Genomic DNA, 18,423 nt, shown 5'->3' on the forward strand with positions numbered 1-18,423 from the left:
ACTTCTATTTTTAGTTTCTTAAGGAACCTCCATACTGTTCTCCATAGTGGCTGTATCAATTTACACTCCCACGAACAGTGCAAGAGGGTTCCCGTTTCTCCACACCCTCTCCAGCATTTATTGTTTGTAGATTTTTTGATGATGGCCATTCTGACCGGTGTGAGATGATACCGCACTGTAGTTTTGATTTGCATTTCTCTGATGATTAGTGATGTTGAGCATCCTTTCACGTGTTTGTTTGCAATCTGTATATCATCTTTGAAGAAATGTCTGTTTAGGGCTTCTGCCCATTTTTGGACTGGGTTGTTTCTTTTTTTGATATTGAGCTACATGAGCTGCTTGTATATTTTGGAGATTAATCCTTTGTCATTGCTTCGTCTGCAAATATTTTCTCCCATTCTGAGGGTTGTCTTTTCGTCTTCTTTATGGGTTCCTTTGCTGTGCAAAAGCTTTTAAGTTTCATTAGGTCCCATTTGTTTATTTTTGTTTTTATTTCCATTTCTCTAGGAGGTAGGTCAAAAAGGATCTTGCTGTGATTTATGTCATAGAGTATTCTGCCTCTGTTTTCCTCTTAAGAGTTTGATAGTGTCTGGACTTACATTTAGGTCTTTAATCCATTTGGAGTTTATTTTTGTGTATGGTGTTAGGGAGTGTTCTAATTTCATTCTTTTACAAGTAGCTGTCCAGTTTTCCCAGAACCACTTATTGAAGAGGCTGTCTTTTCTCCATTGTATATTCTTGCCTCCTTTATCAAACATAAGGTGACCATATGTGTATGGGTTTATCTCTGGGCTCTCTATCCTTTTCCATTGATCTATATTTCTGTTTTTGTGCCAGTACCATACTGTCTTGATTACTGTAGCTTTGTAGTATAGTCTGAAGTCAGGGAGCCTGATCCCCCAGCTCTGTTTTTCTTTCTCAAGATTGCTTTGGCTATTTGGGGTCTTTTGTGTTTCCATACAAATTGTGAAATTTTTTGTTCTAGTTCTGTGAAAAATGCCAGTGGTAGCTTGACAGGGATTGCATTGAATCTGTAGATTGCTTTGGGTAGTATAGTCATTTTCACAATGTTGATTTTTCCAATCCAAGAACATGGTATATCTCTCCATCTATTTGTATCATCTTTAATTTCTTTCATCAGTGTCTTATCGTTTTCTGCATACAGGTCTTTTATCTCCTTAGGTAGGTTTATTCCTAGGTATCTTATTCTTTTTGTTGCAGTGGCAAATGGGAGTTTTTCTTTAATTTCTCTTTCAGATTTTTCATCGTTAGTGTTTAGGAATGCAAAAGATTTCTGTGCATTAATTTTGTATCCTGCTACTTTACCAAATTCATTGATTAGCTCCTGTAGTTTTCTGGTAGCATCTTAAGGATTCTCTATGTATAGTATTATGTCATCTGCAAAATCTGCCAGTTTTATGTCTTCTTTTCCGATTTGGATTCCTTTTATTTCTTTTACCTTGCTGACTGCTGTGGCTAAAAAACTTCCAAAACTATATTGAATAATAGCTGTGACAGTGGGCAACATTGTCTTTTTCCTGATCTTAGAAAAAATGGTTTCAGTTTTTCACCATTGAGAACAATGTTGGCTGTGGGTTTGTCACATATGGCCTTTATTATGTTGAGGTAGGTTCTCTCTATGCCCGCTTTCTGGAGAGTTTTTATCATAAATGCGTGTTGAATTTTGTCAAAAGCTTTTTCTGCATCTATTGAGATGATCATATGGTTTTTTTTTTTGATCATATGGTTTTTAACCTTCAATTTGTTAATATGGTATATCACATTGATTGATTTGCGTATATTGAAGAATGTTTGCGTTCCTGGGGTAAACCCCACTTGATCATGGTGTATGATCCTTTTAACGTGCTGTTGGATTCTGTTTGCTAGTATTTTTTTTACATCTGTGTTCATCAGTGATATTGGCCTGTAGTTTTCTTTTTTTGTGACATCTTTGGTTTTGGAATTAGGGTGATGGTGGCCTCGTAGAATGAGTTTGGGAGTGTTCCTCCCTCTGCTATATTTTGGAAGACTTTGAGAAGATAGGTGTTAGCTCTTCTCTAAATGTTTGATAGGATTTGCCTGTGAACCCATCTGGTTCTGGGCTTTTTCTTTCATTGGAAGATTTTTAATCACAGTCTCAATTTCAGTGCTTGTGACTGGTATGTTCATATTTTCTGTTTCTTCCTGGTTCAGTCTCGGAAGGTTGTGCATTTCTATGAATTTGTCCATTTCTTCTAGGTTGTCCATTTCATTCACATAGAGTTGCTTGCAGTAATCTCTCATGATCCTTTGTATTTCTGCAGTGTCAGTTGTTACTTCTCCTTTTGCATTTCTAGTTCTGTTGATTTGCGTCTTCTCCCTTTTTTTCTTGATGAGTCTGGCTAATGGTCTATCAATTTTGTTTATCTTCCCAAAGAACCAGCTTTTAGTTTTATTGATCTTTGCTATCATTTCCTTCATTTCTTTTTCATTTATTTCTGTTCTGATGTTTATCATTTCTTTCCTTCTGCTAACTTTGGGGGATTTTTGTTCTTCTTTCTCTAATTGCTTTAGGTGTAAGGTTAGGTTGTTTATTTGAGATGTTTCTTGTTTCTTGTGGTAGGATTCTATTGCTGAAAACTTCCCTCTTAGAACTGCTTTTGCTGCATCCCATAGGTTTTGGATCGTCGTGTTTTCATTTGTCATTTGTTTCTAGGTATTTTTTGATTTCCTCTTTAATTTCTTCAGTGATCTCTTGGTTGTTTAGTAGCATATTGTTTAGTCTCCATGTGTTTGTACTTTTTACAGTTTTTTCCTATAATTGATATCTAATCTCATAGATTTGTGGTTGGAAAAGATACTTGATACAATTTCAATTTTCTTAAATTTGCCAAGCCTTGATTTGTGACTCAAGATATGATCTATCCTGGAGAATATTCCATAAGCACTTGAGAAGAAAGTGTATTCTGTTACTTTTGGATGGAATGTCTTATAAATATCAATTAAGTCCCTCTTGTTTAATGGGTCATTTAAAGCTGGTGTTTCCTTATTTATTTTGAATTTGGATGATCTGTCCATTTGTGAAAGTGGGGTGTTAAAGTCCCCTACTATTATTGTGTTACTGTCGATTTCCCCTTTTATGGCTGTTAATATTTAAATGCTTTATGTATTGAGGTGCCCCTACGTTGGGTGCATAAATATTTACAATCATTTTATCTTCTTCTTGGATTGATCCCTTGATCATTATGTTGTGTCCTTCTTTGTCTCTTGTAATAGTCTTTATTTTAAAGTCTATTTTGTCTGATATGAGAATTGCTACTCCAACTTTCTTTTGATTTCCATATGTGGAATATCTTTTTCCTTCCCCTCACTTTCAGTCTGTGTGTGTCCCTAGGTCTGAAGTGGGTTTCTTGTAGACAACATATATATGGGTCTTGTTTTTGTATCCATTCAGCCAGTCTGTGTCTTTTGGTTGGATCACTTAATACATTTACATTTAAGGTAATTATGGATATATATGTTCCTATTACCATTTTCATAATTGTTTTGGGTTTGTTTTTGTAGGTCTTTTTCTTCTCTTGTGTTTCCTGCCTAGAGAAGTTCCTTTAGCATTTGTTGTAAAGCTGGTTTGGTGGTGCTGAATTCTCTTAACTGTTGCTTGTCTGTAAGGGTTTTAATTTCTCCATCAAATCTGAATGATATCCTTGCTGGGTGGAGTAATCTTGGTTGTAGGTTTTTCCGTTTCATCACTTTAAATATGTCCTGCCATTCCCTTCTGGCTTGCAGAGTTTCTGCTGAAAGATTAGCTGTTAACCTTATGGGGATTCCCTTGTGTGTTATTTGTTGCTTTTCCCTTGCTGCTTTTAATATTTTTTTCCTTGTATTTAATTTTTGATAGTTTGATTAATATGTGTCTTGGCGTGTTTCTCCTTGGATTTATCCTGTATGGGACTCTCTGTGCTTCCTGGACTTGATTGACTATTTCCTTTCCCATATTAGGGAAGTTTTCAACTATAATCTCTTCAGATATTTTCTCAGTCCCTTTCTTTTTCTCTTCTTCTTCTGGAACCCCTATAATTCGAATGTTGGTGCATTTAATGTTGTCCCAGAGGTCTCTGAGACTGTCCTCAATTCTTTTCATTCTTTTTTCTTTATTCTGCTCTGCAGCAGTTATTTCCACTATTTTATCTTCCAGGTCACTAATCCATTCTTCTGCCTCAGTTATTCTGCTATTGATCCCTTCTAGAGAATTTTTTAGTTCATTTATTGTGTTGTTCATCATTGTTTGTTTGCTCTTTAGTTCTTCTAGGTCCTTGTTAAACATTTCTTGTATTTTCTCCATTCTATTTCCAAGATTTTGGATATCTTTACTATCATTATTCTGAATTCTTTCTCAGGCAGAATGCCCATTTCCTCTTCATTTGTTTGGTCTGGTGGGTTTTTACCTTGCTCCTTCATCTGCTGCATATTTCTCTGTCTTCTCATTTCGTTTAACTTACTGTGTTTGGGGTCTCCTCTTCACAGGCTGCAGGTTCGTAGTTCCCGTTGTTTTTGGTGTCTGCCCCCAGTGGGTGAGTTTGGTTCAGTGGCTTGTGTAGGCTTCCTGGTGGAGGGGACTGCTGCCTGTCTTCTGGTGGGTGGGGTTGGATCTTTTCTTTCTCATGGGCAGGGCCGCGTCTGGTGGTGTGTTTTGGCATGTCTGTGAACTTAGTATGACTTTAGGCAGCCTGTGTGCTAACGGGTGGGTTTGTGTTCCTGTCTTGTTAGTTGCTTGGCATGGGGCATCCAACCCTGGAGCTTGCTGGCTGTTGGGGGGATCTGGGTCTTAGCATTGAGATGGAGATCTCTGGGAGAGCTCCCACTGATTGATACTACATGGGGCCACGAGGTCTCTGGTGGTCCAATGTCCTGAACTCGGCTCTGCCACCTCAGAGAATCAGGCCTGACACTGGGCCAGAGCACCAAGACCCTGTCAGCCACACGGCTCTGGGAGCTCAGGCAAAGTCACCATGAATCATCTCCAAATGTTAAAGACTTTCAGCTTACTAACCAAGAGGAAATGCCTGCCCTTTCATTTTTGTTGATGGTTTCCTTTGCTCTGCCAAAACTTTTTAGTTTGATATGGTCCCATTTGTTTATTTTTGCTTTTGTTGCCCTTGCCTGATGAGACAAATCCAAAAACATATCGCTAAGACTGATTTCAAAATGTATACTACCTATGTTTTCTTCTAGGAGTTTTATGGTTTCAGGTCTTAGATTTAAGTCTTTAATCCAGTTTGAGTTTATTTTTGTATATGATGTGAGAAAATGGTCTAGTTTTATTCTTTTACATGTAGCTGTCCAGTTTTCCCAATACCACTCCTTGAAGAGACTGTCTTTTCCCCATTGTGTATTCTTGCCTCTTTTAGGATAGATTAATTGCCCATGTATGTGTGGACTTATTTTTCTCTATTCTGTTCCATTGATCTATGTGTCACTTTTTGTGCCAGTACTATACTGTTTTGATTACTGTAGCTTTGTAGTATAGTTTGAAGTCAGGAAGCATGATAACTCCAGCTTTGTTGTTCTTTCTCAAGATTGCTTTGGCTATTCAGGGTCTTTTGTGCTTCCATACAAATTTTGAAGTTATTTGTTCTAGTTCTGTGAAAAATCCATGGGTATTTTGATAAGGATTGCATTGAATCTGTAGATTGCTTTAGGTAGTATGGACATTTTAATAATAGTAATTCTTCCAGCCCATGAACACAGAATATCTTTCCATTTATTTGTTTCATCTTCAATTTCTTTCTAGATATCTTAGTACTACTAATCAGATCACAGCCACGCTCTGCTGTTTCCTTCTGTTCCTGGTGCAATTGTCATCATCATCTCTATAATTTATGGAGGCATGCCATACATATATTATTTAGTATAATATGGTAATATATTATATTATAATATATAATCTTAATCTTATTAAGATTATATATTATAATAATAAAATAACCTTTATTAAGATTAAAATAATCTTTAAAGATTAAAGAATAATCTTTAATCTTTTAATCTTTAAAATATTAAAGATTAAAATAATCTTTCCTTAAAAGATTATTTTAAGGAAAAAGAGACCTTAAAATAATATATAATTATATAACATTTTGTGTAATACAACAGCCCTGTAAGGTAGGTGTTATCTTTTTGGGTTGGAGATGGTGAAGCTATTGCACAGAAAGGAAATAATTTGTTCAAGACCACACAGGTAGTAAGTGACAGAGGTGGACTATAAATCCAGGTGTGTTTGACTCAAAATCCCATGGGCTTACCTCTGCCCTATACTCTCCTTGTACAAATCAAACTCATTTAGTTCTTGGATTTGAGGATGCCTTACAGTTATCTGTATGTACGTATCATCCCCACCTGCTCCAAAGCCCATATCTGAGCTAAGAAGTGATTCCAACCAACTGACCAAGCCTGAGTCTCAGCAATATAGTAACGTTGACACAGAATCTGAGACCAACTCATGCCATGGAGCAGTAAAATGATGGGTATTGGAGTCTTGCTTGAATGTGCTCAAATGCCGTCTGGTTTTCCAATGGTTGTCTTCTTCACCAGGGAAAAGCCAATGTGTTGGCACTCGTTCCATCTCCATCCCATGTACCTGGTATTTCTCTTTCTTTCTCCAAGTGCACTGCCCAACGAATGAGCTTCTGACAGACTCCACAGGTGTGATCCTGAGTCAGAGCTACCCGGGAAGCTATCCCCAGTTCCAGACCTGCTCTTGGCTGGTGAGAGTGGAGCCCGAATATAACATCACCCTCACAGTGGAGTACTTTCTCAGTGAGAAGCAGTATGATGAGTTTGAGATCTTTGATGGTAAGTAAATCAAATTGTGCCTTGCTAAAGAGAGCACGGACTGGCTTCAAAACCCCAGGAGTCTATGATGCAACCTCCCAATTAGGACTTTCCAGATGCTCCACACAAGGTCTTTCCCTACCACAGAAACTCCAGTACCATGGAAGCTGATGAGTTGTATGAGCAGGCCTGCTCATGTTACAGCCTAGACCTGCTACAGCACCCTTCCTTTAATCTAGCCACCACTCAAAGCTAGCCCCTTGAATGTCAACCAACAAATGGGTCATAACAGTACTCCCAAGTGAAGTGTATGCTGCTTCCAAAACCCAAAGAGGTCTATGTCAACCAACAAATGGGTCATAACAGTACTCCCAAGTGAAGAGTATGCTGCTTCCAAAACCCAGAGGTCTACCAAACACTATGCTTTTCTCTTGGTGGTAGGAGGGGAAAGGTGCAATAACCTGCCCTTTAATTTGGAGGATATGTCTCAGCATGCCCCAGACCACAGGACCCTAAAAAATTCACCTGACTGTTTGTAGGCTTCCTCTTACCCTTTGGAGCGTGTGTCTTGCAAAGGCATCTACACTAATTGTCCCTTCTGGCATATCAGATCCAATTAATACAATGTCATCAATATAGTAAATCAATAAGCTGTATTCTGCAGGATGTCCAGATGGTCCACATCTCTTCATACTACATTATGACAGAGCAGGAGAATTAACATAGCTCTGGAGCAAGACCATGGATGTACACTGTTGTCTCTCTCATGTAAATGCAAATTGCTTACAGTCCTCCTTTCTGGTGGGTATAGAAAAGAATGCATTGCTAGATCAATAACTGCATTTCATATAACCAAAGCTATGATAATCTACTCTAATGAATATACTACATCTGGCATAGCTACTGCAGTTGAGGCTACTACTGGGTTAAGTTTTGGGGACAAGACTCCATTTCTTACCAATCCCATCCCTCATATAACCCTGTTGTAACAAAGGAACCATAATAGTGCTTTGGGTCCCAGGTATCAGCATCAATTCACACACTCTGTATACAAAAGTCTTCCAAATATCCAGGCATTCCCTTTTCCCCAGTGTTCAGTTACCTGAATTAATAGTGGTGGGTCTTTTGGGATAAGGACTCGGGAATCACTACCGCATCCAACTGTTGTTATTTTGCAGGGTCCTTTTTCGTAAGGACCCAGCCCCTCCTTCAGCCAAAGTATTCTGGAGTAAGAAACGAAACCTGGCTCAAGTCTCCAAATTACTCCAGGGATTGGAACTTTCTGCACCCTTTTGGTTATATATTCATGATCTGTTTTCTTCATATGTTCATTTTTTTTGGCCGCCCATCTATCTTGCCCTTAGCAATATCATGTTGTGTCAGCCATCTCCATAGATCCTGCAGGTCAGGCCCTCCTGGCTGCCATCCCAACCTTGCTGCCCATTTTAGTAATTATGCCAACCAGTGCTTCTGCCTGGCCTCTGTATTTAGGCTCCTTTCCTCCCCATCAATACTAGGTGTCACAGCTTGGTGACAGCCTCTCCTCCCATCAGTTTCCGCCTACAGAGGACAGCCAGTTCTCAGGTTGTTGATGTTCGTCCTCACCCCCTCAGCAGTGCATTCCTTATTGCTTTAGGAACTGGTGTGTCCCCCAGATCCTCCCGAAGGTCAAGGTTCTGGTCTAATACAGCAGACCTATCCCAGCATGCCATTCCTCTGAGCCATTTGACCCCTTCCTTCATAGTTTGTCACAGCAGTTCTGATGGCTCTCCTTTGTTTAATGTGGTCTCTTACTTCTGCCAAGCTCCCAAGAGCTGTCTTGGCAGCATATGAGAACCATCACTTAGGGCTCTTTCCAGGATAATAAATCCTGTGTTTTGGATTATCTAGCTTTGTACTCTGCCTCCCTTGAATCAGCACCCTTGGGATGCACTTCCAGGCATCTAAGGAGGAGAGAAAGAACAGGGAGGCCTTTCTGGAAGAGCCTTGGAAGGGACCATTGGGGAGCTATGTTATTTATGACATTGAGACATGATCGTGTTTTCCTCTAGCTTTATTGCTATCTATTCATTCATAAATATTTTTTCTATGTGGCAGGGACTGAACTGTTTTTAGTATGTACAAGTAGGATGGTGAGATAGAAAATGTTCCCAGGTTGAAAACCAGCTCTTTTAACCCGCTGCTTGACTGTGGGCAAGTCCCAGGATGGCAAATAGATGTCATCTCACCTGCCAACGGCTATGTGTTGTCAGGGACTTCTTGGATCCCTGCTTTAGGACTCAGGAGGGGAGAGCACCTAGAGCAAAGCCTGTGGATACTGAGAGAGGAGCAGATGGACCAGTGATGGTGCTGAGTTACCATCCCAAATCTTCACGTCTTCACTTGAGGAGGGGAAAATCGGAGGTGGTTACATTAAAGGTATCACATCTAGTATCTCTGATAGCTGTGATAGTCTGTAATCCTGTGTCCACACTCTCCTCCCAGGTCCCTCAGGACAAAGTCCTCTACTGAAAGCCCTCAGTGGGAACTACTCAGCTCCCCTGATTGTCACCAGCTCAAGCAACTCTGTGTACCTGCGCTGGTCGTCTGACCATGCCTACAATCGGAAGGGCTTTAAGATTCGGTATGCAGGTGAGTAAAACATAAAGACTCATGAGAAGGGCCACAACCCCCGAGCCCCTTACATTTCTCACCCAGAAGAATAAGCCATGGGCCATGTCCTCGTGCCTGGCCGAGCTCCTCCACACGCCTGGGGACTGGCAGCCTTTCTCCTCCTCGTAGGCACTCTCACCTCTAGCTGCACAGTGTCCTTGACATTTTCCCACCTCCCCTTTTTCTATACCTCTCCCCACTTTTAAGCTCTTCCCTCTTTCTGCTCATACTGCCAGCCTGTGTCTTTTGGATAAGTTTATTGTATATGACCTGATAAGGCCTATAGGTGGTCCCGTCCCTAACACTGTTGAAATGTTAATAGAAGGTCCTTTAAACCAAAAAACCCTAAGATGTGGGTCCCCAACTGGCAAATATTAGACAAGCAGCAAACGATGGGTTATATTCCAAGTCCAGGAGCCTCTCTTCTGCTCTGCAAGCCATATCTCATAGGCAGTGTCAGATCGAGGGCCAATCCAACCGGATAGCTGAACAGCCAGCCATCTACAAGGAACACAAAAATATCCTTGAAAATAAAATGAGATGGAGAAAATCAACGTTATCTGAACTCCCATCACGGGGATTACTGTCTGTCGCTGCAAAGAAAATTTGAAAAGCTGTTTGCTGCCCGTTTTGCAGGGCAGTGGGTCCGTTGAACTGCTGGCTGGCTCTGTGAGCTTGGGAGCAGAAATGAATTACTTAAGACCATGGCGAGTTCCACCAGGCGCCAGTCCCCCTGCAGCACTCTTTCCCCTGGCTGCATTTAGCCTGAGTTCCAAACAAACGTTGGACAAATTTTCAAAGAATATTGGTTAGAGGGATGTCAGATATACATATTATAGCCTGAGTTGCCCCTTGTCTCAATCCATCTCTTCTCATGGGCTGCCGACTTGGAAGGCCAACCCAAACTTAGCGGGCTATCGAAGTCTTAAGAAACTCTTAGGTATGGCTTTGGGGGTTGGGGGGGACCAGCCAGATGAAGCTGAGGGGAGCCTGGGAGGAGAAGGAGCTTTACTATCTCAGCGTCCATTTCCTCTGCAAAGTGGACCCCAAATTCCTTTCCCCCACGCACACAAGAAGGAGGGTACCTTCACGCCCCCCCAGGGTCAGCAGTCGGCTCTGTCACTCAACCTCTTCAGGCCTCGGTTTCCTCATGATGGAAAAGAGACCTTAAGCCATCTGTCAGGGAGGTTCAGGCTGAGTTCCTAGAAGCTACTAACACAAAAGAGAAATAAAGCAATTTAGGAGCATTTCACTATGCTAGTTGCTAAACTCTGAACTAAAAGCCATTAAGGAGTTGTGCTTCCCTTGATGTTTTTAAAGCTTAATCACCTATTTGTGGGTAATGAGTCAGTTATAATTACAATACATACGCCACATAGGAAGTGAATTAATTACATGGTGAAACAATGAGTCCTTAATGGAAATACAGTAGAGTCGTGTACTTTGCACATGCCTCTATCACTGGGACTAAGTATATTTTATAACTGAGATTCTTGTTCTTGACCGAGGTAGACTTGTAGATACCACATAAACAGGACACAGGTGGCAAAGCAGAAGTAAGGAAGCGTTTCTGGCTTGGAAAGAGGTGTTTAACACATCCATTTCACCAGCAGAGGGATGTGATCACGTAAGAGGCCAGAGGACCATACTGTGGGGAGGATGCAGGAAGGGTCCTGTCATCTTCATCCTACCTTGATCTCATGCCAGGGACTCTTAGAGCAGATGAACAGGCTTGCTCTCTGTGCTCCTTTGGTCATCCCTCTTTCCCGGCCTCACAGAACTTCCCCCGAGCATCCCTGGCAGAGGTTTTTATTGCCAAGTTCTCTAAGGCTGGGGTTTTTGTCTGTTCTCTTCACTGTTGTATTCCCAGCACTTAGAACAGCACCTAGCATATAATAGACACTCGCTATCTGTCTGTTGAATAAATGAATGAAATAAGTTGAAGCCAGATGTCGAGGGGGAATTAGGACTGTGGGTTTGATGCCCTGGGTTGCCACAGCTCTCTCTCCCCCCATCCTCCACACACAGCAGAAAGCAGGACAGGGACCATTTACTGAGCACTGAGTGCCCTGCACTGGGCTGGGGGTTTTACAGACACGATCCCATTTAAATTGTCCCAAAACCTATGAGGGAGGCATTGCCAATCGCAATACACAGGTGAGGAAAATGGACCTGGAAGCGCCTCAGTGATTTGTCCCAAGTCACAGAACTGTGGAAAGGTGGGAAATGGGACTTGAGCACAGCCCTGACTCCAGAGGCCTCGCCCCTGCGGTCACACCCTTCTGGAACCAACCCCATGGGGTTCTATTTTCTGTGTCCCTTTGGGATATGGTGGGATTCGAGAGCCTGAACTCAGCTGCACAACTAGTGCTGCCTCCAGGTGCAAAGGGGACCCAGTGCTTCATGGAGCTGTTTTTTTCTTGTTTTCTTCTCTTTCCTTTCCTGTTTTCCTTCCTTATCCTTCCCTTCTCTTTTCCTTTCCTTTCTTTCCTTTTCTTTTCTTTGGCTTTCCTAAACTGGCTGCTTTTCAGTATCAACCTCCTCACTAGCAGTGGACCTGGCAGTGCTGAAGATAGGGACAGAGAGGGAGAAGCAAGGGGGCGGGGCCTGCATGAAGGACCACCTCTGTCTTCCCGCTGTGTGTGGTCCCCTGACCCTCATCTCGTTATCCAGCTCCCTACTGCAGCCTGCCCAGGGCTCCGCTCCATGGCTTCCTTCTGGGCCAGACCACCACCCAGCCTGGAGGCTCCATCCACTTTGGCTGCAACGCCGGCTACCGGTTGGTGGGACACAGCATGGCCATTTGCACCCGGCACCCCCAGGGCTACCACCTGTGGAGCGAGGCCATTCCTCTCTGTCAAGGTGAGAAGCAGGTGGGAAAGAGGTGACAGGTGGCTTGGGTCCTACCCGCAACTTGGGCTTGTCCCAGGACCAATCACTTCCAAATGTGGGCTTCCTCATAGATAATTAATTCATTCTTTCAGCAGACATATACTGAGGATCCGTAATATCTGAAGCCCTGGGGATACACAGGTGTGTAAAACACAGCGTCAGTGTTTTCAGGGAAGGGAGGGAGACGGCTATGTAGCCACAAAAATGCCAAATGACAGAGGAAGGAAGTGCTGTATCCGGAGCGCAAACAGTACTGTGGGAGCCCAAGGTTAAGAGGGGACCTACCTGCTCCTGTACAGCTAGGGGGCTTCCAGAAGAGGGGTTGCTTGGGTTCATAGAACAAGGAAAGTTGGGGGCCAGGCATTGGCAAGGAAAACATTCTAGGCAACAGCAAAAGCGTTTGCAAAACCACAGACTCTGAGAGAGATCACAAAATATGCAAAGCAATTGGGGCTGGCAGAAGTACCAGGTCCGGTGGGAGGAGACGAGGGGCAGAGGGAAGCAGGGTGAACAGTGACCATCACCTACACAGTCATCAGCGATCAAGCACGTGATATATACCAGGAAGTTTGCGTGTGTTGCTTTTGATCATTTATGGGATTTTATTTTCCTTAAAGTAATATACATTCAGACTAGAAATCTGAAGAAGAAAAAAGAAACTATAGATAATAGAAAGAAAAAGTGAAAATGACCTATAACCCCAACAACTGAAATCACTGCTGTTAACATTTCCTTTGGTCGTTCATATATTGTTTATAAAAATGGCGTTATTGGTGTACAAATCTCTTCATATTTTGTTAGCATCTATCACGTGATTAAATACACTTAGTCATCAATATTTGCAATGGTTGTGTAGCATTATAGAAAAACTGTCATTTATTCAAGTATCATCCTACTGTTGGTCATTTGACTTTCTGTATTTTTTGCTACTATAAACAATGCTGCTGTTAAAATCCTTATAATTCCGTCTTTGGGATCATCCATATTTATTTCCTTAAAATAAATTCCCAGAAATGAGATTATTGAATCATACGTATACAAAGTCTACAGCTTTTGATACTGGTTGCCGTCCAAAAAGTTTGTCTTCACTTATACCTCCACCAGCAGCTTGTTGTCTTTCCTCCCAGATTCTCAACATATACTGCATTTTAAAAAAGAAAGAAAAAATTTACCAATTATATAGACAAAAACAAGAAATCACTTAAGGTTGAGGTTCTTGTGTTTTGGTTCCCAGCATGGTGACGTACTTTTTTAATGACGTCTGTCATCTCTGACCCTCACAACCTTCTCGGGCCTGTGCCTGAGCTTTCTCAAAGAACAGAAGCAGTGCATCATTGATATTCTCTTTAATGCTTTAAGCAACGTTCACAGAGAACTGATTGTCCACAAGTGGCAAACGTCTTGGCTTCAGTTTCCATTTTTCTAACTGTATCCACACAGACAAGTCTTTTTCCCAAAGTTCTAGTTGGAAGCAACCAGGCCTCTCACCTCTATCTTTTGTCACTTCCCAAAACCAAGTTCTGTCCACTCATCCCCACACTGCTCTGTGCTGCTTCTCTCCATCCCCAGCCCCAGCCCCCGTTCCTCTCCGATGCCCTCCCTCTCTGCCATTCCCTCCGTGCTCTCTGGAATCCTGGTTCCATGGCCAACAAGTATACACCCTCAGTCACCGCCCAGAAGGCGCTCTTCACTTCCTTCCTCCACGGAGACTGTGGCTCTCATCTGAGAACACAGATGCTGTGGCCCTTTCAGGGGAGGGGGCTCATCCCCTATTTCCCACAGAACCCAGGGCGAAAGTCCTGGCATGCTTCCCTTTCCCTGCTGCTGCTTTCCAAACCATGCTTCTCCACTGACAAACGCAGCACACTGGAGAGTCTATGCATCCTAACGCTTTCTCTCTCCTTCCCCTGCCCGTTCTCTCACTACGCATTCTCTCCCTCAGAGGCCTCATTCCACCACAAGCTTTCAGGTACTTTGTGATTCTCCCCCCTCCTCTCCTACCCACGGGAGGTGTCCCTCTGGGTTTGGGGGACTGTGGTGTGTGATGGAGATCACTAGACAGCCTGGTAGTCTCTCAGGCTAAGAGGTTACCTTCTGTCCTCTCAGTTATCCAAGAGAGAAGGGCCAGGGAGGGGCAGTGAGATGAGCTGCCTTTGGCACCTTTCAATCTGAACACTGTCTCTCTCCAGCTCCATCTATGATCATTCCATCCCCTCCACTTTCTCTGTTCTCTTTTCCTGCAGCCCAGACCTGCTGGACCTCCTGGGCTGATTCCCTGTGTTTCCAGTCCTTTTCTCTCTCATTTTCAGTCTCTGTCTTTTTGGTCTATATTCTGGGAAATTTCATTTACTTTTCATTTTGTCGACTGAAAAAAAATGCACAGCCTAAAAGTTGAGAATTATGTTTTATTTGGCAGAATTAAGCCCGGAAGATAGCCTCTCAGTTATTCTAATGTTTTTATTAGCATCTGTTAGACCCATTGAGGGGAATCAGAGACCAGAAATAAGGCTTCCCAGACCAGTTTTTGTTTGTCTGTTTTAAATTAAAGGAGTTCTTAGGTTAACCATTATATATTTTTCCACCTTCTAATTTGTTTCCCCCACCCCCAAAGGTACCAATAAAACAACGCTTCATAATGAAAGTTCTCTAAACATTGATCAGTTTAGAAGTTCCTCCAATTTAAAGGATCCATAATCTGGCCATTAATGAGATATATGTAAATAGTGGATTCAAATCAATAAGACGCAAGAGGCATCCCCATAAGAAAGTGTGAAGGATGCAGCCTTCACAAGATCTAGAAAGTTTACTCCCCAAAACAGTCTAAGAAAGTAAAGGTCTTCACTGTACAGACTGATGCAACACAGGTGAAGACGGCAAAAGCCTCCGAGAGTCGGCACAGTCAGACAGAAGACGGCTCAGAATCCCAGTCTCCTTGATTGCCAGATGTATATCATATGTGCACCTCTCAGATGGCAGAGACCAATTTTTGAAAACACACACACACACACACACAAAACACCTAAGAAGATCAGGTAGAAGATTTACACCTCAAAGACACAGGAAGAGAAATGCAAGTTCCCCCTAGAAGAGCTTTTGGGTTTTTTGGGGGGTTTTTTGTTTTTGTTTTTTTCGGTACACGGGCCTCTCACTGTTGTGGCCTCTTCTGTTGCGGAGCACAGGCTCCGGACGCGCAGGCTCAGCGGCCATGGCTCACGGGCCCAGCCGCTCCGCAGAATGTGGGATCTTCCCGGACCGGGGCACGAACCCGTGTCCCCTGCATCGGCAGGCGGACTCTCAACCACTGCGCCACCAGGGAAGCCCCGAGCTTTTGTTTTTTTAAGGTCAGAATTCTGAAAAGATATTTTATCAAGCCGGCTTTTTTTTAACTTAACGGCATATGCAATAAAAGAGCCCTATATTGGCCATTTTAGGTTGAGATCTCCTTTGATATAATTTTCCCGATTAATTAGGTACTTGCAAGTATAAGACATGAATCTGGCTGGGGTGTTAGCTGGAGTTTGGCTTTCTGATGCCCCTCGTTTTTTCTGTTTGAGAGACTCTACTTCCCACTTTAAAGTTGAATTTGTTGAGGATAAAAGTTCCTAGTGGAATTGTGTGGTGGGCCAATGTGCTGCTTACGATCTTAATGCCTCTAGGTTTCTACCCTTGAGTTGTTTCAGCTCCTCTTCATGTCTCGGATTCTCCCTCCCGAGCACTGTGGGTGCTCAGATCACGGAACGGCCGGTTCTTATTCGTGCAGAGAAAGTTGTTTAATTAAAATGAGTTGGTTTCCCTGTTAGCAAGTCCAAGCTCGCTCTGCTTGCCCCACGACAGGCCAATAAATCAGGAGACGAGGTGCTGAGGCAACAATACGACTTTATTCGGAAGTTTGGCAGCCTGAGGAGATGTTGGACCAGGGTCTCCAAAACACCATCTTATGGGGTCTGGATGCCAGTTCCTTTTATAGAATCAGAGAGGGAAGTAAAGTAAAAAGGGCCATCAGTCTTGCAAAACATCTCCTGGAATGGCCAGCCTCGGGGAGGGGAAGTGTTAATTTCTTCTTTCTTGCAGCCATTCACAGGTGGGCAGGGTTCCCTGAGGCAGGCCATGATGTACGATTATAAAGGCTGAAGTCCAAGAAACAGATCCAACATGGAGTCAAAATTGGCTCTTCCCTGTTACAGTTCCCCACTGTGAATGTGCATTCCACAATCTTGTGGGAAAGGGGTGACCACCATTCTAACTGCTCAGTCAGATGGATCTTTCTGGGAGTGTCCGCCATTGGTGCCAGTGATCCAAATGATGAGATTTGTCTTCTTTTGTTCCTCTTCGGAAGTGTCTGCTTTACACCTGTAGACTTAAAAAATATTCACAACCTAGCAAGTTGAGAGTTATCGGGAATTTTGAGGTCTTCAAGCCTGGGAGGCCACATCTCAAGTTAAAAAATTTAGCGTTTTTCTATGTAGGAGAAGCTGCAAGTGTCTGGGCTCACTGAAATCTTTCCTTTGATATGTACCACAGCCATCTGGGGTCTGTATCCTGTGTTTTCACATTCTGAGTTTCTTCACGGCTCACCATAGGAAATGGCTGCAGTCTGATGCCTGCTAGATGGCAGGTATTCTTCTCTTTCCTGAGTTTCCTCAGGGTTCACCGGCTGACGTTGGAGGGGAATTTGACCAATATTTGGGAGACATGTCTTGATCAAATTTTGTCCCACAGTGCTGGGAGGCTCATCCCAGGTCAGGCGAAAATTGTTGATACGCCACTCCGGGTGCTAATTTTTGGATTAGGCCCTATTGATAATTAAAGATTCTCTGGATCCTCTGTCTAATTATGATCAGGAGACATTTTCCCTTGTTGCTTCTTCCCATACGTAGAATCACTATTACAACTATTTTATGTTATAAATGTGAGAAGTTTTGCTGGGGGCCTGGTTACACACTAGGCACTGTAAGAGACAACAGTCTTATGAAATAGACAGGATATAAGTAATGCAGCTAGTAACACTGACAAAGACGTAGTGCAGCAGGGACACACAAAGCACAAAAAATTTGGAAACAAAGAACAAATTAAAACGATTAGTATAATCGTATAAGTATATACGATATACGTATAAGTGTATACGATATATATAAGTATATATATATTACTAGTTGTAATTCCAGTTCCAATAACGAGTGACCAAAGGAACCATAACTGATTTACTGAGCCATCCACAGTTTCACTGTACTGGCCAGGCATACTTAGACATGCATGGCTTAATCTTTGAGATAAGCATATGCTACTGGCAGGATCAACCCGGTAGAGAGAAAAAGATAAATGTTTCATCTTTGTTTACAAAGGCATACTTTATCAACTTGTTGTAGGTCATAGCATAAGAGAAAAGGTTTTTTTCTGAAAAACAAAGATTAAAGCCAGTATATTTCCCAAAGTCATAAAGTTATAACTCATATTTACCAGTTCATTCAGTCCCATATTTACTAGTTCATTGATTAATTCCTGTTGATCCAGTTGAAGTTATCAGGTTTTCCATTAGTTTTGTCATTTGTCACCCAATCCAGTGATATTATCTGAAGGCTATCAGAAACTTATATTTGTCAAAAAGTTCCTTTTTATGAGTCTTCTTGAAAATCTTCATTTTGTTAAAGCATCAGGACAAAACTTAAAATAGCATGGTTAAAGATTTGAGTACAATGCAAATAGCAGAAAACTGATATTTCTGTGACATATAACATTTTAGAATAACTAGAATTATAATTGATAACATATCAGGACATCATATTAGCTGTTAAGGATTCTGTATAAATTTTGGAATATCTATATTAAATATTCTATAACCTAAGGTTCATCTCCAATCACTTGACAATGTTTTTGAAGTAATTTAACATACCAAATAAACTTAGTTTGACATTCCTCTCTGAGATGTCTCAGAGATGCTGTTTCAAAGTATCCCAGAGTCAGCTGGAGGCTAAAAGGCTTTAGTCAGATTTTGATATTTGGGAAGTTTGCTAAAAATATCAAAAATGTTTTAAAACACAACAGGGGGGCTTCCCTGGTGGTGCAGTGGTTGAG

At 42.1% G+C, this 18,423-nt stretch overlaps 1 protein-coding gene across 1 annotated transcript in view; it reads left to right on the forward strand.

Moving 5' to 3' along the window:
* Positions 1 to 18,423, forward strand: part of CSMD2 (CUB and Sushi multiple domains 2) — a gene marked incomplete at both ends in the record, with an annotated part of 666,759 nt that overhangs the window by 585,017 nt on the left and 63,319 nt on the right. The window contains 3 exon segments of the mRNA XM_082658204.1: positions 6,640 to 6,828; positions 9,292 to 9,438; positions 12,133 to 12,321. Of these exon segments, the coding sequence (XP_082514330.1) occupies positions 6,640 to 6,828; positions 9,292 to 9,438; positions 12,133 to 12,321 (525 nt within the window).

Source organism: Grampus griseus (genome assembly GCF_964374135.1).
Source record: "Grampus griseus genome assembly, chromosome: 1".
Taxonomy (NCBI): Eukaryota; Metazoa; Chordata; class Mammalia; order Artiodactyla; family Delphinidae; genus Grampus; species Grampus griseus.